Source organism: Pongo pygmaeus, chromosome 14 (assembly GCF_028885625.2).
Source record: "Pongo pygmaeus isolate AG05252 chromosome 14, NHGRI_mPonPyg2-v2.0_pri, whole genome shotgun sequence".
NCBI lineage: Eukaryota > Metazoa > Chordata > Mammalia > Primates > Hominidae > Pongo > Pongo pygmaeus.
Window position 1 is genome coordinate 58,315,249 of NC_072387.2, and position 23,575 is coordinate 58,338,823.

Sequence of the window (23,575 nt, forward strand, 5' to 3'; positions counted from 1 at the left end):
TCCAACAGAGAAACACACAGACTTGTACTGATCCAAAAGACACACACATAGCTTTATAAACAAATATTCATAGCAGTCTTACTTATAATTGCCAAAAACTAGTAACAACTCAAATGGCCAACAGTAGGTAAATGGCCTACTGTTGTGGTATATTCATATAATGAATATGAGTCAGCATTTAAGAAGAATGAACTTTAGGTACACAAAACATTAATGTTAATATTAAGTTTTAAAAAAATCAGACACAAAAAGGAGTATGTATTGTGATCATATTTAAACGAAATTCTGGAAAAGGCAAACTGATCAATGAAAGAAAGCAGATTAATATTTGCCTAAGGGTTAGGGACAGGAAGGGGTTACTGCAAAGGGATATGGAGGAACTTTTGGGAAGACAGAAATATTTACATTTTGATTGCAATGGTGGTTACAAGGAGGTAATCATTTGTCAAAACTCATCAAGCTAAATACTGATGTGTATTACTTCTGTAATTTTTTAATGTTAATTATTCTGAGAAGTACTTAAATTATTTAAAGTCCTTTCTAAATTAATCTGCCTCAAAGATTATTTTTTCTATGATATAATTACCAATGCCCTAATTTTTTATCCTGTTAATACCATATTATGCACTTGGATCTGTGTTGCTTATCAACACTTGGGGCAGCTGATAAATATTCCCTGTAATTTAAAAAAATTGTAAGCAGTCAAAAACTAATAAACATTCAAGAGTGTTATAAAAAGATAAAATTTACAATAACATTTACATGACACCTATTTTAATGTTTTGTCCATTTTATGTTCCAATGATAATTAGGACTAAGTGGTGAGCAGTTCATGTAAAAATGACTTTACAGTAGTTATAAAACCAAACTCACACTGCTGAAGTCTACTAGGCAGAAGAACTGAACAAGAGCAGGAAGGTGTTATATATTTTCTGAAGGTCCCTAAAACACCTCTAGGCACCAGATAACTCCTACCTCACCAAAAGAAAAAAGAAAGGAAGAAGTAACCATATTCTGAAAGTCTATAGCACCAATACTATCCCATTCATAGTCATCTTTTTGAGACAGGTCTCGCTCTATCACCCAGTCTGGAATGCAGTAATGTGATCATGGCTCGCTGCAGCCTCGACCTCCCAGGCTCAGGTGATCCTCCCACCTCAACCTCCCAAGTAGCTGGGACCACAGGTGTGTGCCACTAAACCCAGACTAACTTTTTTTTTTCTTTAAGGGATGGGGTTTTGCCATATTGCCCAGGCTAGTCTCAAACTCCTGGGCTCAAGTGATCCCCCTGCCTCAGCCTCCCAAAGTGCTAGGATTACAGGTGTGACCCACCACACCAGGCCTTAGTTCTTTTTCTTGATACAAGTTAGCAGAGACTCCAATTTCTCCACTTCAATAAATTAATGGATTCTTTAAAAAGAGAAAAAGATTAATTAAAGCCACATGAGCCACAGCCCCAAGAATCTACAGTTATACCCCGAATTCAACACCTGGCAGCAGTCATAACTAGGGGTCTCCTATAACACCTAGGCCTGGATGTCCAGCTGCCTGGTTTCCTCTGGTTTATAAATTCAGAACTTTTAGGTTTCTCTTTTGCTCATTCTCCCTTCTCTGCCTTTTAGACAAGAGAGCTCTGGACCTCCTCTCAAGACTATCTTTACCCTAAGCAGATCTGCCCAACATCCCTTCCTCCCTAATACCTGCACTGCTGTAAACAGTATACAGTTTTCTCAGAAATAAGTCCAATATTTACTATGTTACCAAAACAAAAGCATAGGGAGGGATATGTTGGTTAAATTATATTTAAAGTTTAGCCATGACCACAAGCGTATCATGTCCTCACATAATGTCATCACATTCACAAATACAAAAACTTAGAATGAAAGTGATAAACCTGGCTGTGCCCCCTAATTGCTGCATGGAGCTATGTCTAACGTATCAGAAGACTCCTGCACTGGTAACTAATACAACTAATTAGGAATGTGTTCTCATTATGAAAATATTCGGCCAGGCATGGTGGCTCATGCCTGTAATCCCAGCCCTTGGGAGGCCAAGGCAGGTGGATTACCTGAGGTCAAGAGTTCAAGACTAGCCTGACCAACCAGGTGAAACCCTGCCTCTACTAAAAATACAAAAATTTGCCAGTTATGGTGGCACACACCTGTAATCCCAGCTCCTTGGGAGGCTGAGGCAGGAGAATCCCTTGAACTGGGAGGCGGAGGTTACAGTGAGCGGAGATCATGCCATTGCACTCCAGAGTGAGTGCACTTAGATGACAGAGTGAGACTCTGTCTCAAAAAAAAAAAGAATATATTCTAGCTATTTTTGACAAACGCTAAACAATATACTAAAGAATTTATTACCAGGAGAGAAATATTTAGTAAGTTAAAATAGTGCTTCCCAACCACTTTCATATCATAGCATGCACAGAAAATATTTATACAGCACACTGAGATAAAAGGACAAGGCTACATAGGCTCCACCACCCAAGTCCCCGGGTGGCCACCCCTAGGGCAGCGCACCAGATGGGAAACACTGACTTAACAGGCTCTCATGCTAATACCCTGGGTCACTGAGACAAACTAGGGAGAAGTTCCTCCATATGGCTGTACACTGTCACAAACCAGTTTTAAAAAATATTTGTTCCTGCTTTTCTAACTTATACATCTTCATCAAACCATGAAACATTCAAGGCCCAGTTCATCCCCAAGAAGCCCTCGCAAATCTCTAAGGCTGTAATTCACACCTATCTTTTCTCTGTGTTCCCAAACTTCCTTCACTCTTACTAAACTACCGTGTTCTGTTTTATAGTTGCCTTTAGCTATTACTTACCTTATTAAATTAAGTATGTCCATTGAATACAAGGATCTTGTTTCATTCATTTTTATTTCCTTCTTGCTCCACAATATTGAAAAAAGAGTTTGTACAACCTGTTTGTTCAATCGGACTTGGGGTGGGTCATATTCAGTGACAATGCTTTTTGAACTACAACAGCCCATGTACTTTCTCCCTCTGTATTCTGAAATTGGATTTATTTAGTTCCAAGCCTCTCAAATATCCCAAATTTTCCAAAGTTTCAAGAGTTCAACAGGATACACAAAAATGTTTGTTTGCACTAGCCCCACATCCACAAAATTTAGAAAACAAAGCACATATCCAGCCCCTATAGAACTTTTTTTTTTTTTTTTGTATTTTTAGTAGAGACAAGGGTTTCGCCATGTTGACCAGGCTGGTCTCGAACTCCTAGCCGCAAGAGATCCACCCACCTCAGCCTCCCAAAGTGCTGGGATTACATGCACAAGCTACCATGCCCGGCTGTACCCCTACAGAACTTTAACATCCAAGTATCAATTCTTTCTTCCAAGCAAAAACAAGGTTTCCAGAACTCAACAGATAACTGAAAACCACACTGTTGTTACCAGCCATAGTCCCTGACAGTAACTTTAAATTGCCCAAGAGCAGTGAGGAAGCATTTTAAATTATTTTCACATCTATTGAAGGATTCCAGTCAAGAGAATTTATTCTTATTATACAGGAGTAAATATGCATTTTATCATTAAATAGTATGATAATCCTAACTAGGAATTATCAGCTTATACATTTTCTCTGTAAAATCTGTGAATCTATCTGAACGCTAAGATTTTATTTAGAATCACAATTTTTATTTTAATCTTCCCCTTCTCTTTAAAAAATAGTTAAATTTTTAACTACTAGTAAGAATAAATACAAAAATAACTATAAGTGAATACTTAATATGAATTAGTACACAAATTAAGTTATACAAGGACCATTCCTAAAATATTTATTGAAAAATGCTTCTATCCATTTCCGATGTTTTTCTGACCCTTGTTTAAGATACCAGATGCTAAAGTTAACTAAAATTTATTTCTGCATAATCTAAAAAGACAAAAAAAGCACCTCAATAAGCATTCCCAAGTATATATTATTTCAAAACCAAGATACATATAGTCATGGAAGTAGTTTCAAATTTACAGTCAGTTCAAATTTATAAAAAGATACTAACTGTATAGTCCATTGCTCTCTGCTAGCTGAGGTTAACACTGTACAAAAGCTAGTTTCTACTTTTTCTCTACCACCCATATATGCATCTCTACAATCTGCAGCCCAATACTTAGCCAACATGATCATCCTTCTCAGTCTACCGAATTCCTTTTTTCTTGCTGATTCAAATGTTGAGGAATGCACATGCAATATCCAATCCCTCTAATTATTTAATGCCTGTTAAGCTACCTTCCTCCATACTCTATTCAGCTTTCTACCTTTCAGTCCCTATTATTATCACTTTGCATAAAGAAAAATAACAACAGTATCTGTCTTAACACCCTCTGTAAACACCACAGATACGCTGAAGAGTTGGATCTGTACCCCTTTGTGATTCTGAAATAGGAAATGCAAAGAAAGTATACAGGTTCCAAGACCTCCTAATACCAAAATCCAAGGATGCACAAGTCCCTTTATATAAAATGGCATAGTATTTGCATATAACCTATGCACTCCTCCCACATATTTTAAAATCATCTCTAGATTACTTATAATACCTAATATTATATAAATGCCACATAAACAGTTGTTACACTGTTTATTTTTTTCTTTATTTGAGACAGGGTCTCGCTCTGTCACGTGGGCTGGAGTGCAATGGTGCAGTGCTTGGTGAAGCCTTGACCTCCTCAGGTCAAACAATCCTTGTGCCTCAGCCTCCCAAGGAGCTTGGACTACAGGCACACGACAATGCACCGAGCTGATTTTTTTTGTGTGTGTATTTTTTGTAGAGGTACGGTCTCACTTTGTTGCCCAGGCTGGTCTAGAACCCCTGGCTTCAAGCAGTCCTCCCACCTAGGCCTCTTAAAGTGCTGAGATTACAGGCATGAGCCACACGCCTGGCCAGTATTATTTTTTAGTAAAATCACTTTCCAAAATACTGCAATATGAGGAAACCTTTATTCCAAAAAGTCTACTCATAATAACTTATAAACATCTTTGGAAGTTAAAAATTAACCACATCAACCTGCTTAGCCCACATAACCCACATTAACCCACATCGATCTGCTTAGCCCACATAATCCACATTAACCCATACTGTGGGTTATGTTTTAAAAGGGGAAAAAAACACTGAAACTACCATATGTCTTACCTTTTAGGCATACATGTTAAAATTTTGGCAGATGAAACATAATACTGATAGATGACACTTCAAAATAATGCAGGGAAGAGTAGAAGTGGGTAGAGATTGTTAAATCAAGTTTAGTCTAAAGCTGTCTCCTTACATATTTGAAGTTCAGTCTAAAGGTTTCTCTGTACATAGTGAACTATAAATGTATCTAAATGGAGGTGTAAACAGACTGTAACCTACTTTTGTGCCAATCACCAAGTTTTGGCCAGTTAAAAGGGGCCAACTGTTCAAATCATGTTCAAATAAGGCAAATGCCAAGCTGTAACCAATCTGACTGTTTCTATACCTCTGTCTATACATCTTCTTCCACCACCTGGCTGTGCTGGAGTCTCTCTGAACATACTGTGGCTCAGGAGGCTGCCCTATTCACGAACCATTCTTTGCTCAGTTAAACTCTTTAATTTGACTAAGGACTTTCTTTTAACAAGATATAAATTAAACAAACGACCATAAATTATAATTGTTTTAAAATGCCACATGGGAGTTCAATACATTATTCTCTCTACTTTTACGTATGTTTGAAAGTTTTATAAAAGAGAGCTTTTGTTTTTTTGTTGTTGTTTTTTTTGAGATGGTACAATCTCAGCTCACTGTGGCCTCCACCTCATGGACTCAAGAGATCCTCCCACCTCAGCCTCCCAAGCTGGGACTACGGTTGTGAACCACCATGCTTGCCTACTTTTAAAATTTTGTGTAGAGATGAGGTCTCACTATATTGCCTAGGCTGGTCTTGAACTCCTAGTCTCAAGCAATCCTCCCTCCTCTGTCTTCCAAAGTGCTGGGATTACAGATGTGAGCCACTGTGCCCAGCCAGAATTTTTGTTTTTAAGTGTGTTATGATAAAACACATAATTAAAAACAAGTGATTTTTGATTTTCTGAAATCAGAAAACCTGGTTACCAACTAGATGAGTGGACAACATTCATTATTTTTCTATGCCTTAAATTTTCACATCTGTGAAAAAGGAGTTGGACTCATTAAATTCCAACATTCCTGCTAGTTCCATTTTTTTTTTTTTAACAATTCAATTGAATGACTTCTACACTTTGAATTTGGTTTAACAATTCTAACTAAAATCCAGAATGCATTCATAGTTAAATCTGATATAATTAACTGAAAATTGTTCATTACTGTTACCAAAATAACAATCTAGTACAGTACTTACATCAGCTGGGCCTTCATTCCTATATAAATCCTATTTTGCTTTCCCTCAAACACCTTTCCTTCAAATATTACCTCTTAGACCCTTCATTCTCTATAGATAACATTGTCAAAGAAAACAGAGGCCACTAAGTATAATTTGTTCCAGTTTCCCTACCCCTAATGCAGCCCATCCTCATTTCTGTCTGTACTTCAAGTCGTTTCCACCTGAGGCTGCTTCAAGATCTCTCCACATCTCACACATCTCTTACATTTCTTATTCCCTTCCCCAACAACTCCCTACTTACTCTATCTAGGCTCAGTCGTTTGTTCCTTTTCTAACCAAGTCCTCAGGTCTCTTTTGCTCTGGCTTCTTCAGTTTAGCCTACAGTCACCACCACCCTTCTTAACAAATAAAAAACAACGAACAGCCTTCTTTCAACCCTACTTCTTCCTCAAACTAACCTGTGATTCCTCCTTCCCATGACTACCAAATATTTAAATCAAAGTTCTAACTAGTCTAACTAGCTCAACTCCAACTTACTCCTTAGCTCATCATGATCTAGCTTCCAGCCTCCATCACTCTCTCAGTTTTCCCTTCTCACTGGCCCCCAAAGAGCAAATACAATGAATGGCTTATTGTAAGGTCTCATCATGCCTCTCCTCTCTGTAGCATTTGATACTGCAATTACTGCCCCTCCTTCAGGAAACTCTCCTAAGTTCTGATACACCATTTTGCTGCTAAGCTTCCTACAGACTCCCTCAGTACCATTTTCACCTCGTCTCCTAATATGATTTGGTTCCTCAGGGTTCTTTCCTCCCCTGCTCCTCTTTCCTTCTTATCCCTACGATCCCTCACCTATATTATCTTCTTACTGTAGCCAATGCTTGAACTATTAATCTTCACCACTGGACACACTAGCCTAGAAGGGCCTGTGAGCAAAATCTAGACCCCCAACTGATTTCATAAATAAAGCTTTATTAGAATACAACCACACTCATTTGTTTGCCTACAGTCTATGGCTGCTTTTGCGCTCAAGACACAGGTGAATAACTGCAATACAAGCAGAATGGCCCTCAAAGCCCTAATATTTAGGCTTTTAAAAAATATTACGGCTCTTTGCAAAAAACTTGCCAACCTCTATTCTATAAGGTAAAATATGCCAAAAGATTAGTCCTAATAACTTTTTCTGCTTTTCAACCTCAGTGTCAACACTATAGTCAGGCCACCCATCTGAGACCTTGAGGGTTTTCTGTTACTCCCAAACTCTCTTCTCGTCTTCACCAATCCATCCCCTATGGTATAACCAAAGCAATGCTTCTAAATGCACAAATCTATTTCACTGTTTAAAATGTTCCCCAGAGGAAAGGTTTTTCACAATCTAGCTCTTGTCTGTCCTACCCAAATTTCAAATTACTCCACACCTGAATATTGAAAAAATATTTCTTCTTCTTCTTCTTAAGACAGAGTCTCACTCCATCGCCCAGGCTGGAGTGCAGTGGTGCAATCTCGGCTCACTGCAACCTCTGCCTCCCAGGTTCAAGCGATTCTCCTGCCTCAGCCTCTGGAGTAGCTGGGACTACAGGTGCACGCTACCACACCCGGCTAATTATTGTATTTTTAGTAGAGACAGCGTTTCACCATGTTGGCCAGGCTGGTCTCAAACCCCTGACCTCAGGTGATCCACCCACCTCAACCTCCCAAAGTGCTGGGATTACAGGTGTAAGGCCACTGCGCCCAGCCAGAAATACTGAGTTACTTTAGTTCCCCAGAATGTATCACACTATCTCTTACTTCCAGGCTTGCCCAAGATTTACCATAAATACCTACACATTTTTCTACTTTCAGCTCAGGCACAATCACCTCCATGAAGCCTTCAGTGACTTACCCAGGCCAACTCAGGTGATTCTTTCCCCATGTGCCCGCTCCACTAGGTACACATTTCCATTACAGGAAATATTTACTTGCTTTCACATAATCTGCATACTAGTCTACACATTCTTTGAGCAGGAACCCTGAGGTAGAGTAGGAAAACGGCTATTAAGGGCATGGAGTTTTAAAGTTGGAAATCTGGGACTCAATGCCAGTTCTGCCCCTTCCTAACTGTATGTTCTTAACAAATTAAGAAGAAAATGAAGAAATGAAGAACTCATTTTCTTCCTCTGTATAATGTAAACTTTGTGAGGATTATTTAAGGTTATTCTTATAAACACAGTGCCTTACACATAGTTAAGTGCTCAACAATTACTGGTTATCATTATTTTCATTGTTTTATCCCTCACACTTAGTAAAGAATTCAAATAGCTGCTGAGTGACATAACTGAAGCAAGCTAGTTCTGCACTGTTTTCAGCTGCATACTGAATATTTTCATCTGAACAACATTTGGATCCCAAGAACTCATTATCTTTATGCCCAAACTGTTTCAATTAGAGCAATCAACTTGTTAAGGTTTGTCCAGGACTTTCTCTGTTTGAACACTGAAAGTCCTGTATACTGGGAACTACCTCAGTTCTAGGCAAACCAAGACAGTTGATCACCTTAGAGTTATGTTGCAAACAACAGAAACTGACTTGCATAAATTTAAGAAGAAAAAAAGGGAAGAGTGAATTTATTGGTAGAATATACAGAGTAATTCACAAAACCAAGACAAAGCTGAAGAATCGAGCCTATGAAAGCAACTCCCACATATCTAGCCAGCAGGAATTAATGGATGGTTACCTTCACAGTACTTCTGTAAGGATGAATCAATTAGGTCTCAGTATCAGCTCACTCAAGATTTAAATGCCAGGGACAAATTAGCCTAATTTGTGTTAGCCAGAAAAATGTGAGGCACATTAATTAACCAGAGGCAGGAGCACCTACATTAAAAATCCCACCATGAGATAGCCCATGGCAGAAAAGTAGCTTCCAAAGGCCAAATCAGAAGGCTGTTTCCAAAAGCAGGGGGAATGGATACAATGTCCCTCATATCAGCTGCAGCTTAAACATGTCAAGCCTTTAGACTCTATGACACAGTCACTGTTATTCATGCTATTTTTCTTTCTGAGTTGGCAAACTCATCCTTCAAGACCTAGCTCAAGTATGACCTTCTGTGTAACCTTACTAATTTCCCCAGGTACAGCTACACTTTTTCTATACTCTTATAGTACTTTAAAAATTATCTACCTGTATCATAGAACTTATCACACTGTACACTAGCCATATGCTTAAGTATCAGTCTCTCCCACTAAACTGAACTTCCTTAGATCAGGGAATATTTTCATATTTATAATCTTTGGCACCTAATGATGTCTACATAGCATGTAGAAAATACTAAATAGGCTGGGCATGGTGGCTCATGCCTGTAATCCCAGCACTTTGGGAGGCTGAGGTAGGTGAATCACTTGAGCCCAAGAGTTTGAGACCAGCTTGGGCAACATGGCGAAACCCTGTCTCTACAAAAAATAAAAAATTAGCTGGGCATGGTGGCGTGCATCTGTCCAGCTACTTGAGAGGATCACTCGAGCCTGGGAAGTTAAGGATGCAGCGAGCCGTGATCATGCCACTGTACTCCAGCCTGAGTGACAGAGCAAGACCCTGTCTCAAAGAAAAAAAAAAGCTAAATAAATGTTTAATAAATCCGTTTCCCAAGTCACTAGAATATGTAAAGCATCAAATAAAAAGAAACACAGGGGCTACCACAAGTAAATATGCTGACAGTATCAAAAGAAAGCTGATAGACTAAAAGCAAGGGAAGGACAAGCCAAAAAAATTAAGAAGAGAAAAAACTCCACAAGCATAAATATCAAGAACAAAATTCTGTTAATTTAACAACCTGAAGGCATCACTTATGTAAAAGCAAAACCCAATATCCATATGCATAATGGTGATTCTCAAGAACCAAGAAAACAACTAAATTATATTCTATTTAAGGCAAGTGTCAAAGAAAAATCTAGCATGTATACAACCTCCCTAATCCAGAAAACTAAGAATGATTAATTCCAAGTAAATATAGTCATGATTTATTTTACCACATTTTAACTGCTGATGTTGGCTATGCTGTAACAAAATTTTTCTTAATAGCAAAACTGCAAGGAAGGATAGCTACATCCTCCTTATACTTTTAATATTCCTTCACCTCCACTTGAAAATGAGAATACAGTCCTCCCTCTGTATCCTCGGGGGGGTTGGCTCCAGATGCTCCCTCCCCCGAAGATACTAAAATCTGCATATGCTCAAATCTCTTCTATAAAATGGCACAGTACCGTCAGCCCTACGAATCCACAGGTTACAAAGGGCCAACTGTACAGCCAAACCGTATGCTAACTAAACAAAAGGTCAACTCAGTGGTGTCAGTCATAGAAAGAAAATCCTACTGCCTCTGAAGTTAGAAGTTCTAGAAACACTTTGTAACTCCTTTACTGAATACCAAGAAGTTACTCTTTTTTCCACTTCTTGAAATGTCATCCATTTCATGTCCCATTTCCCCCAAATAACTAAAATTCACTTCACAAACTGTTAAGTAACTTTCACATTCATGGCATTAAACTATTTGTTCTTTACCACCTGAACCCTATTATCATTACTGAGATATATTCTAAAGTACACACTATCACCAATTGAAGTTTAAATAAATAAATAGAAGCTTAACTTGAAGCTAATCAAGACTTTAAGTTAAACTTCCAGTTTAGACTGGGCTCAGTGGCTCATGGCATTTTGGGAGACTGAGGAGGGAGGAATGCTTGAGGCCAGGAGTTGAAGACCAGCCTGGGCAACACAGCAAGAACCCATTGCTACAAAAAGTAAATAAGCTGGACATGGCGGTGTGCACCTGTAGTCCTAGCTACTCAAGACACTGAGGCAGGAGGATCGCTTGAGCCATGATCGTGTCACTGCACTCCAGCCCAGGTAACAGCAAGATTCTGTCTCAAAAATAATGTTTTAATTTTTTTTTTTTAAACTTCCAGATTACAAAAAATCCGAAGCGTGGTAAAAAAAATAAGAGGAACCAGTTAAGCACCACCAGAAGGAAACAGACAAACCTAGTAATTAGGACAGTCTATTAGGCTAAATATGAAATTGCCAATACTTGGCTGTTGTTACAAACCTGGAAAAAGGCAATTTCATATAGTGCAATTTAATATAAGAAAACTGACCTAAACAAATTAGTGGCATTTTTAAATGGTTGGGAGACAACAGACTAAAGTTGGAAACAATCCAAGTATCTATAGATGAATGGGTAAACAAAATGTGATATATACATATAATGGAATGTTACTTAGCCATACAAATTAGCCTTAATCACTAATTCATTCACTATGTATATGCCTTAATCTCCCAGAACTTCACCTGTCATAATAAAAAGCTTGGAGTTGATTTGGGAAGCAGTAGGAAAAGGCACTAGAAGAGTAAACGTTTCAGTTCAAAAATACATGAGAAAAAGTATTGCGTCTGCGGTGCCTAGGATGTATTTATTCAAGGAATATTTTAGTGCTTGCTTGGTTCTAGCCACTGTACTAACTGGTAGGCAATGAAGACACATAGTCTGTGCCCTCAAAAAGCTCACAATCTAGCAGGAAAAATAAAATCTAATTAAAATACATTATCATAATTGCAACGAGAAAGATACACTCAGACTTCTTCCAGGAGCAAAGAATGGTACCTACCCAGAGTTGAGTATTTAAAAGTGGTAGGAATTAGCCAGGCAACAGGAGGCAGAGAAGGATATTCCAGTCAGCAAGATGGCCCTGAGAATAGAAATAGCACTGGCGAGGAGGGGCAGGCGGGATTCCAGATTATGTATAAGCATATAAGAAGTTCAGTGTTGCTAGGGCTTAAGGGGGTGGGGGAGGAAGGCTGAATCTGGAGAAATAATCAGGCATCAGGCTCACTGAAAAATCTCATAAACTAGAGGAAGAACACCACTTTGGAGATAGTTTTTAAACAGGAAGGTGACAGGTAATAAGGCCTAAAGTAGGCTGGAGGCAGCAGAATATAGAGGTAGGGCCAAAATCCAGAGACAGCACAGAGATTTGAGCTACATAACTGGCATCTGACTGAATGTGGAAGAGGAGAAGGAAGTCCAAGAAGCCTCTCGAGTTTCAAATTCAGGTCACAGTGAGGGTGATGATGCCATAAACAGAAAAAAGAAAAAGAAAAAACAAAGGCAGAACATGGCTTTAAACACTTTGAGCTTGAGAAGCTAAAAAGATGCTCACGCGAATAATTTCCAGCAGATGATTTTATGAAATTTAAGTCCCTGCACACTGAAATGATTATTAAAGCCAAGGGAGCTGCTGATATGAGCAAGAAAAACAGTCTATAGATAAAAGAATCATAGACAGAATCCCAAGCCATGCCTACTACATTCAAAGGGTAGGAAGAAGACTTACCAAAGCTGACTAAAAAAGAGTACTCCAAGAGAACCAGGAAGCAGTATATGCCCCATTAGTGAATTCATGGGGGGGAAAAAAAAAAAAGTTTGTCTGCTGTATGCCATATAGATTCCTGAAACACTTTACACTCTCCAAACTTAGGAAGAAAGAGGGAAATGCACAGGATGGATGGTTGTAAGCACCTTTAGACACTGCATATGGTTAAACAGAGCCAAGAGGCAGAACATGGGTGCATGGCCAATATGCATACTCCTGGGCTTGATCCGTGCAACTGTTTCTGTACTTTATGTTCAACTGTTGTTATTTAAGAGTGCTAAACATTAATGTGATACTAAAAATCACATATGAACCAATATGAACTTTGCCTTAACATTCTTTTATTTACCATTCAAGTATGAGTGAGTTCATGTTACAGAAATACATTATAGGAGAACACGCTGTTCAAGGAGGGCTAGGCAACAGTATCAATGCCATGGAGTCAACACCAAAAGAAAATTAATGTCTTAGAATACTACTGAACCTTTCATTCCCAAATGTAGACTTTTTTCAGGTATATCATCTAGTCTCTCTTCTCATTAAGTTTCATGGGTTTCAAGTTACATCCAAGGTATCTATTCTCACTGAGCTTCTCAACAGAGCCCAAATACTTTAATAGCTATACAAACACAGAATCTGTTGTACATCACAGCAATTTATCCCAAATAGGTGAAGGAAAATTCACCTAGGAAAACACTAGAGAGGAGGAAAAGAATAGGGACTGATAGTACCAAGTATGCTATATGTCAGGAAAGGCTCATGGAGAACTTTTAAAGTTTTTTTTTGTTTTTGGTTTTTAACTAGAATGACATGGTGTGGCAGAATTGTAATCTTGGTGTTCCAGAGATATATGAAGGAGTCTTATCGAAGAGATAGGTTGCCAGAGTGAACCCCAACTCAACAGACAGTCAAAAGAAGGCACACAGAACAGCATATACAAAGGCATGAAGAAGAAACTACTGGTTACTCAAGCATCTCCAGTACTTTACCACAGCTATAGGAGATATAAGGAAAAGTGCAGGGTGAGGTAAAAAAGGTAAGGCCTTATAACTATGTATGGCATGCTAAGGACTTTTATCCTGAAGTCAATGGGAAAGATCATAAACAGGAAAGTAACACAAAGATATGAGAAAGATCAATCCACAAGATACACTGGGAAGAGAAGATACTGAACACAGAAGAGCTAGGTACACTATTATACTTGTTTAGGCAAGAAAGATAAGGGTCTAAACTAGGGGCAGAGGAAGTAAGGTTGGTAACAGGTACAAACATGAGGGTTCTTCAGATGACTAATACAGAGAAGGCTGAAGGAGGGGAAGAGAAGGGAGTCAAGGATAGAGTCTTAAACTTGGATAATCAGATAGTGCCACTTAGCATTGGAGGTTCCAGAGAGACAGAAGCAAGTCTGGTAGAGCTAACTGAATTTTGCAGGTGAGAAAATATATATTAGCCCTGGTATCAGAAACTAAAGCATAAAGCTTAAGTGTTAAGCCCAAAGATATGGATTATCATTTTTTGGTAAAACCAACCAACTGGCTCCTTGCTGATAAGAAGGAAACTTTGCAAGAGTAAAAAGATAAAAAGGCAAATAAATCTAATAATAAAGTTCATCAAAATTTGCAAGGTTTTAAAGTATAGAAATAGCAATTTCTGTGATACAGTCAATATTTCTTCGATATTTTCCCCATTCACTAACTTTCAGGCGTGGTTTGTACATGTCAAGTCTTAGACTCCCTTCGGTGGAGTGCAGCACAGTAAGCAAGAGTTCTAGCTTTAGCATCAAGCTTTGTTTGTTTGTTTTCAAGACAGAGTTTCACTCTGTCGCCCAGACTTGAGTGCAGTGGCATGATCTCAGTTCACTGTAACCTCTGCCTCCCCGGTTCAAGTGATTCTCTCTCCTCAGCCTCCCTTGTAGCTGGGATTACAGGCATGAGCCACCAGGCCCGGCTAATTTTTGTATTTTTAGTAGAGACGGGGTTTCACCATGTTGGCCAGGCTGGTCTCGAACTCCTGACCTCGGGTGATCCACCTGCCTTGGCCTCCCAAATTGCTGGGATTACAGGCGTGAGCCATTGCAACCAGCCGCTTAGCATCAACCTTTGATATATTGTAAGCCCAGGCTTTGCCACTTAACACCAGATGGAAGACTTAAGGCCACTTACTTAAGGGTTGTAGGCCTCAAGTTGCCTCAGCAGTATTATTATCTGTAAAAACAGATAATAATAGTACCTACTTGATATAGGACTGTTGTGAAGATTAAATAATCTATATAAAGTACTTAGCACTGGTATACTGTAAACAATAAATATTAAGGTTTTTAAAATAATTATTAATTACTGTTACTAATGAAAATGTCACACCCTTGAGGTATACAGGAGCAAGAAAATGAGAAGTTGACCTGGATTGCAGTTACCTGAGCATTTGTTTTGTAAGTATTCATTAAACAGAACATTTCTGTTTTGCACACTTTTCTGTAAGTTATCTTTGAAAACAGGAAAAAAGTTTTTAAGAATCAATTCCTTACATGAAAAGGTCTAGTATTAAAATGCACATTCCAGGACCGGGCATGGTGGCTCATGCCCCTAATCCCAACAATTTGAGAGGCCAAGGCAGGAGGATAACTTGAGCTAGCAGTTTGAAACCAGCCTGGGCAACATGGCAAAACCCCGTCTCTACAAAAAACACGAAAATTAGCCGGGTGTGGTGGCCTTTGCCTGTAGTCCCAGCTACTCAAGAGGCTGAGATGGAAGGACGGCTTGAGCCTGGGAGGAGGCGAAGGTTATGGTGAGCCGAGATTGGGCCACTGCGCTCCACCCTTGGCGACAGAGCCAGACCCTGTTTTTTTTTTTTTTTTTTTTTAAAAAAAAAGCACATTCCAGAACAAATAAAAGGAAATGTTTCCCTTTCAATATGTACTTCCTAGTTTTTGCTACAAAATGCATCCCCTACCCAAGCTCCAAATTTCTATCAGTGATGGTAATTACTCCCTCTCTTCCTCCATCTATAAACCTCAGAATAACCTTTACTCCCTTTCTCTTCAGTGATCTTTACAAAGAGAATGTGAAGGAGGAGGAAGAGGGAGGAAGAACAGCATCATCAAATCCTCATTCCAGGTTGTAGCCATTCCCAGTCTCAATTTTTTGGAAAACTCTTCTTTGCAGACCAGACAACAGCACTATTTCTCCAAAATGAATTCTAGGTATTACTGCCCTGTCACCCTTTCCATTGCTCTAATCATGTTACATCTCCTCTTTGCTCTGGAATAAATTCCTTCACATCTCCCTATCAAGAAAAAGCTTCCAAGCAACTCTTTGCCACAAGATATTATTGGATCAACACAGGCCACCTGGAAGTCTCCTCTCTTTAATATAATCACTCTTCTTTTTTACCTGGATATTTTATTCACCAGTTAACATGCCCCTTTTAAGTTTGGTACATACTTCCTATAAGATTCACTAACCTCATTTTTTTTTCCTCTCCAAAGATCTCTTAAAGTCTCTCTTGATTGAATGACAAGGAAATTTTCTTCCTCAACCCTCTCTCTACTCAAATCCCCTGGCATAACTCTATCCTTTTGTTTTCTTTAACAAGTATGGATCTTGTTCTTGAACCTAACATCTTGTGTATCAGCTGCTTCTATAATTTATAACATGTTCTACCTTTTGTCTATCCTATATGTGAAAAAATAGGCATCATAGCTTATCAAAGTGCATCTCACTGTTTTGGAACAGCCTGATAACCACAACTACTCAGTTACAGAGCTAAGTTGTACAATGTTTCTAATGGACAAGACTAAGCATGGTTATCTACTCTTAGATATGCCTAAATCCCCAATAAAGGCCCTTCATCAGATCTGACCCCACTTTACCCTGTAGTCTCTCTCTCTCCTGCATTTCTCTCAGGACTCTTCAATTACTGCTCCCTCTAGTCTGGAATGCCCCTTTCTTCCACCTGCCTTCTCCCGCCATTTGCCTGGCCACCTTTCTTTCATCCTTCACAATCAGCTCACTCCCATTCATCCATTAGAAATCAACCAGAGTATCTTCCTTTTCTGCTCACCTCCAAGTAGTTTTTTTGGCATGCATTCTCGGAATACTACACTGTTAACAATTGTTGTTCTGCATTGTAATTATCACCCCCACTGGACTGTAAACTCCTTGAGGTACAGACTGCATCTTCCTCCTTATCCCCAAGACCTAACATTGATAACACCCAATAGACAATTAGTGAATAAATAATACCCATATCCACTGAGTGACATGCACAGGCTACATAAGCACACTGAGGTTTTGTATCTAAAGTTCCAGCTGGGTGTGACGGCTAGCATCTGTAGTTCCAACACTTTGGAAGGCCGAGGCGGGAGAATCACCGGAGCCCAGGAGTTCAAGACAAGCTTGGGCAACAAAGAGAGACCCCGTCTCTAAAAAAGATTTAAAAATTAGCCAGGTGTGGTGGTGTCCGCCTATAGTCCCAGCTACTTGGGAGGCCATGGTGGGAAGATTCCTTGAGCCTAGCAGTTTGAGCTTGCAGCTGAGCTATGAGTGCCTGAGCACTCCAACCTGGGTAAAGGAGCAAGACTCCGTCTCAAAAAATACTTTACTCATGTAAAGTGGAGATAATGCCACACCTCATACACTTGTTACACAGATTAAATAAGGTATCATGAAGCTCGTAACAGTGTCTGCCACATTAGAACTACCATTTGAATGTCTATTTCATGTTTTAGTTACACTATAGAATCCCGAGAAATGTAATGTTGTGACCAATACCAGGCTGAATGGCTTAGCAACCATGCTCTTTTTCATGCATCTAAAAGTCACGGGTTACATTCTTATCATCAGCAAATATTTGTTGTGTACCTATTATGTGCAGGAGTCCTTATTAAGTATCACTGAGCTACCAGAACACAATAATAGAGGTAAACAATGAAACAAAAACCTGTACCAATATCCAAGAGAAGAAAGAATGTTACTGGTTTTTCTGTACAAACAATGAGTATTTTTCAATAAATTTTTATTTGGAACAGGATAGGCTTCAAGAAAAATTCCTAATGGGAAAAGTTCAAAATTAACACTTGTCATCAAGTGGACCGATAACAGGAGGCAGTTCCAAAATTTCTTGTTCCTATTCCCAAGTTTTACTTTCACTTAGATGTATTTCTTACAAAGCGTCTTTAACCATGATCAGGAGAGAACATATGATCTTTATTTGACTCATTTAAATGGGAATTCCACGGATATCTCCCTAGGCTCTTTCCTACTAGTATTTAATTTTGTAGCTCTGAAAAACGGCCTGAGTTTGTCTGTTTCTCTACAAAATAGAACACTGAATGGTATATTTACCCCACAACCTTCCTTAAGACAGGATAAAACACACCTCTTAATCACACTAGTTTATCAAAAATTACAAAACTGCAAATCATGTCGCCTAGTATTAGAAAAGAAGACTGTGGCCTTAAAACCATTTTCCCCCTAACAAATCCAAAGGTCACGGTCCCAGTGAAGTTTGTGCATTATACTGTTTTCAGTAGCTGCAGAGAGACCTCTAGCGCTGCCTCAATAAGCCGAGTTTGCAAATAGTACCTGCTAATGTCACCTTAATGAGACAATGGCAACATGCTGAGTAGCAACTAACTGAGTGACCGCGATGAATGTTTAGTTTTGCAACCACTTGGAAATTCTACTAGCTTGGAGTAAGAGGTATGTAAAAGGACGTATGAACCTATGTATCCAATTTATTTTAGTAAAACGTGTCAAAGAAATTATCACCCTATGCACACCCCACTCCAAGAAAGGCTAAGAAAACAAGTCCTATGAGCGGAGGTCGGAACAACCTCTTTTCCGAAGCCTGAACACAATAGATGGCAAACTATTGTCCACCTTCGGCTCGCTCCAAATGCCAGCAGTTGCAGGAGTATGAGCTGGAACAGCTCGGCACGACTAGTCTAAAGACGAGCACTGGAATATAAGAAAATGGTCCTGGCGCATCCTACCCTCCCCCATCTATCACCCTCAAACAAGTCAGTTACCCGGCTGGTCCCCACCCCCCTCTGCGGGCCGCCACCGCCCGCCTGGGCCCGGCTCGCAGAAGGTAGGAGCCCGGACCGGCAGAGCCGAGGCTCCATGTGAGCCGCGCGGGAGGCGCAGAGGGGGCTGCACCGGGCGGAAGGTTGCACCAGCGGCGGGCGCAAGCAGCGGCCGCCCCCTCGGCTGTGCGGTTGGCGGGCCGGGGCGGCAGCATCCCCGTTCATCCGGGCGGCCCCGGACCGCGGACCCCGCCTCAGCTCCACATCCCCTCCTCGCCGACACCAGGCCGCGCCCGCGTGACGGGGCCGAAAACGCCGGCATTTCCCGGTCGCCGCGCCGGCAGCTCCGGAGGGTGACTGCAGCCCGGCCCGCGTCTCGCCGCCCGCTCCGCCCAGCCTGGGGCCGCGGTGACGGGAGGCGGCGGCCAACTCCGGCCGACCACAAGCCGGCGAGAACCAGCCCGGCGCCGGCCCCCCGCCCCTCCCCGCGTCGCCGGGCCGGCGCGGCCAGGCGGGCCCAGACCGCGGAAGCACACTCACTTCCACATCGCGGCCCTTGTTCTTGAAGCTCTTGATGCGGTGGTTCTCCAAGCTGGGGTTCTCGGCCATGGCTGCGCGCGGCTCCGGCGGCGGCTACTCCTGCGGCTGCGGCGGCGGCGGCGAGTCTTGGCGCGGGAGGGGGAGGAGGGGGAGAGCGGGAGGGGGGAGGGAGAGAGAAGAGCACGTTCCGTGACGCCTCCGAGCGCGAGGTGGCAGTAGCGCCGGGGGAGGCGCGGGCCGACTGCCGGGCCGGGTGGGGCGGGAACGTTGCTGAGAGCGGCGCGCGCCCGCGGAGGCTGGCGACACGTGACCGGGGGCGGTAACCGGCTTGGGCGTTCGCCGGGCTGTACGTGCCCGTTGGTTCTCGGGATGACCCTGCCCTCTTCCCCTGCAAGGGCTCTCCACAACCCCTCGGTGCTGCAAGTTTTGTGCCAGAAATGGAGCCGGACCTGGCGGCTTTTACTGCTCCTCCGGCGCGGGGCGGCGGTCGTCAACTACAGTTCCCAGCATGCCACGATCCGCCTGGAGTAATTCTCCACGCCTGGTGAGAACGAGGAGAATGCCGGGACCCTTGCGCGCGCGGCTCTTTGCGCGCCGCGCTCATATTGCTGGGCGCAAAGCTCCGCCCCAACGAGGCCGCCTCTGGGCGGGGAAGAGCGGGGGAGCTTCCCTGGCACCTTGCGCCCTATCAGGAGGAAGAGGGCGGGGCTTCCTGGGAGCGCACCTCGCTGCCTGTAGCTAGAAGATCAGAAAAGGAACAACCGCGGGTGCTTCGCAGTCTCGCTTTTTTGGGGGTCTTCTCAAATAGCAGCCACCTTCATTCGCTCTTCCCATGCTCTGCTTCAGTTTTATAAATAGCATTTATTTCTACCTGACATGTACATGTGTATCTATGTGATACGAGTGTTTATATGCGTTACCTAGCTGCCCGCGCGGGAATTCAGCTCGATGAGAGCAGGTACTTTGGTTGAATTACTGCTGAATCTCTAGTGTCAAAACAATGCCTAGCACGTCGCAGATACGCAATAAAGACTTGTTGAACTGGCGCTTTAGTGTCGCCCAGTTTCTTCATCATCCTTCCAAGCCCGGTTCTGCAACCTTCACTCTGGCAGTCCCTGTATTTACATGCCCCCAACACTTCTTGTTCTACCACCACACAGAATCTTAGCCTTCAGGCAGCAGCCCAGCCCTGGTCCGCAGACTCTCCTGTGTAGCACTCCCACTCCCTCTGGGGGCATCGAAGGAATGAAAGAGGGAAATTTGGATGGATTACACTGATAAAGAGCTGCTTTCGGCCGGGTGTGGTGGCTCACGCCTGTAATCCCAGCACTTTTGGGAGGCCGAGGCGGGCGGATCACAAGGTCAAGAGACCGAGACCAGTCTGGCCAATCATGGCCCGCATGGTGAAACCCCTTCTCTACTAAATATACAAAAATTAGCTGGGCGTGGTGGCGCGCGCCTGGAGGCTGAGGCAGGAGAATCGCTTGAACCCGGTAGGCGGAGGTTGCAGCGAGCCGAGATGGCGCCACTGCACTCCAGCCTGGCGACAGAGGGAGACTCTGTCTCAAACAAAACAACAAAAACAACAACAAAAAACTACTTTCCGGAGCAGGTGGGCTTCATTTGCTTGTATGTTAATTTTCAGAATCTATGGTAGACATGAGCAGGTATGTAATGTTGTAGTACTTATAATTTAATTGAACTGAGGTCAAAAGTTGGTAGGAATATACCATGAAGAGATCAAAAAGGACAATCTTTAAAGCGAAAGGGCCTTGGCTGGGCGCGGTGGCTCACGCCTGTAATCCTAGCACTTTGGGAGGCCTAGGTGGGTGGATCACAAGGTCAGGAGGTCGACACCAGCCTGGCCAACATGGTGAAACCCCACCTCTACTAAAAAAATACAAAAATTAGCCGGGCATGATGGCGCATACCTGTAATCTCAGCTACTTGGGAGCCTGAGGCAGGAGAATTGCCTGAACCTGGGAGGCGGAGGTTGCAGTGAGCTGAGATCGCGCCACTACACTCCAGCCTAGGCGACAGAGTGAGACTCCATCCGCAAAAAAATAAAAATAAAAAATTCAAACAACCCAACAAAAACATGCAAAGGACATAGATCACAGAAAAAGAATAAATATATGAGGAGATACAGGGAAAAAAAAAAAAAGTGAAAGGGCCTTAAAGAACCTGAGGCCCAGAAGTCAGGAATTCAGAAGCCTTTGGTGGCCAAGCTATGTCCAGGGGCATTCGTCTTGTGAGTGGTGGGGTGTGGCCTGTTGATAAACACAGGCTTCAGATCCTCTGGTCATATTGGACTGTGGCCCAGTGTTGCCAGAAGATTCCACTTTTCAAGGAAAACCAAAAAGGTAGATTCTTTTTCTCTTTATGTTTAAATGTTAATTCACATTTTGTTAATGGACTTAAGCATTTCCGTCACTTCAGAATATCAGGTCCTCAGTTTGCAACACCTGATCTTAGTCTAACCACTCATTTGAAGGGAAAAAAACACACACACACACCCCAGCTATGAATTTAGAAGGAATACATTAGGCAGAGCACGGTGGCTCATACCTGTAATCCCAGCACTTTGGGAGGCTGAGGTGGGAGGATCACCTGAGGTCAGGAGTTTGAGACCAGTCTGGCCAACCATGGCCCACATAGTGAAACCCCTTCTCTACAAAAATACAAAAATTAGCCATGCATGGTGGTGCATGCCTGTAGTCACAGGTGCTCAGGAAGCTGAGGCAGGAGAATCACTTGAACCTGGGAGGCGGAGGTTGCAGTGAGTTGAGATCGCGCCACTGCACTCCAACCTGGGTAACAGAATGAGACTCTGTCTCAAAAAAAAAGAAAAAAGAAAGAATACATTAGCTCAACTCTGGGTTTTAAGGAAACAAAACTTGTGTGTTTGCCATTCTCCTTGGCTAAATGGAAGAGAAATTTTCAGACTGTTGCTCAGTCTCTATTATAATTTAGTAGGTATTCCCTTTTCAGGTTACCTTATGCCACCTTTCTTCCCACCCAGTCCAAAGCAGGGCCACCCTTTTGCCTGGATCTAGTTTAGTCATTTTTATTCTTTGCCAGTATCCCTGGTAACTTCAGCATTCACAAATGTGGCACCCTGACACCACAGTCTTTCTACATCCTTAACTTCACCAAGTTTTTTACCACTCAAGTGGTAAAAAGTGCAAGCCTGCACCAGACCTTGGAGACCTTAATCTCTGGGAAATGACCACTTCCAGGGACTCAGATTTGGTGCTTCTCATTGTTAGAAACTATCTCCTTCTCTTTTGCCTTACTCTAATCATCACCCTTGGCCTGAAACTTCTCTGGACAGCTCTTCTTTTAAATGGATTTATTTTCCACACATATTGTGAGTGTCTACCATATACCAAGCATTGTATTCATCGGGCACATGTATGAAGGACTAGGGGGTCTTGGGGGAGACAGGAAGGAAGGGCCCTCAGACCAGGGGTCAATCAAACCCTCTGACTCGCTCTTCACCTTCCCAAGGCATGGGGAGTCATGCCAGCAGTCAGTCAGGTAGCAGTATGCCGTAGGCAACACAGGCATAACAGATGGGAAAAAGACTTCATGATTTGCCTCCTAAGTCAGCTTCTTTCTGCAAACTCACCACTCTGTTACTGGCATAACCATTCTTCCAGGGACACCTCTCCAAGCTAAGAGCCATCTTTACTTCTTGTCTCTCTCCCTCAACTCCCTCACCTAGTCACCATGTTAATTCACCACTCAGTGTTTCTGGCATCTCTCTCTTCTTCCCATGCCACCCACGAGACTACCTTAACACCTCCTCCTGCCTCCCCAGTCCCTCCACAGCAATCTGACTCACTTCTCCAGATCTTCCTGACTTCATCTCTGCCCCCAATCAACATACCCTTCTCCTCTGCCATTGTCTGTCAAATCATTTCTAAACTCAGTCTAGGGCCAGGCTCCATGGCTCACGCCTGTAATCTCAGCACTTTGGGAGGCCGAGGCGGGTGGATCACCTGAGGTCAAGAGTTCAAGACCAGGCCAGGCGCAGTGGCTCATGCCTGTAATCCCAGCGCTTTGGGAGGCCAAGGTGGGTGGATCACGAGGTCAGGAGATCGAGACCATCCTGGCCAAAATGGTGAAACCCTGTCTCTACTAAAAATACAAAAAAATTAGCTGGGTGTGGTGGCGGGTGCCTGTAGTCCCAGCTACTCGGGAGGCTGAGGCAGGAGAATGGCCTGAACCCAGGAGGCGGAGCTTGCAGTGAGCCGAGATCGCG

At 42.3% G+C, this 23,575-nt stretch overlaps 1 protein-coding gene across 1 annotated transcript in view; it reads right to left on the reverse strand.

The window, feature by feature from the left end:
• Positions 1-20,348, reverse strand: part of KPNA3 (karyopherin subunit alpha 3) — a 91,930-nt gene extending 71,582 nt beyond the window's left edge. The window contains exon 1 of the mRNA XM_054446719.2: positions 19,309-20,348. Coding sequence (XP_054302694.1) covers positions 19,309-19,377 — 69 coding nt within the window. The 5' untranslated portion in view covers positions 19,378-20,348. The remainder of the gene's footprint in view (positions 1-19,308) is intronic.
• Between the last annotated feature and the right edge of the window lie 3,227 nt (positions 20,349-23,575).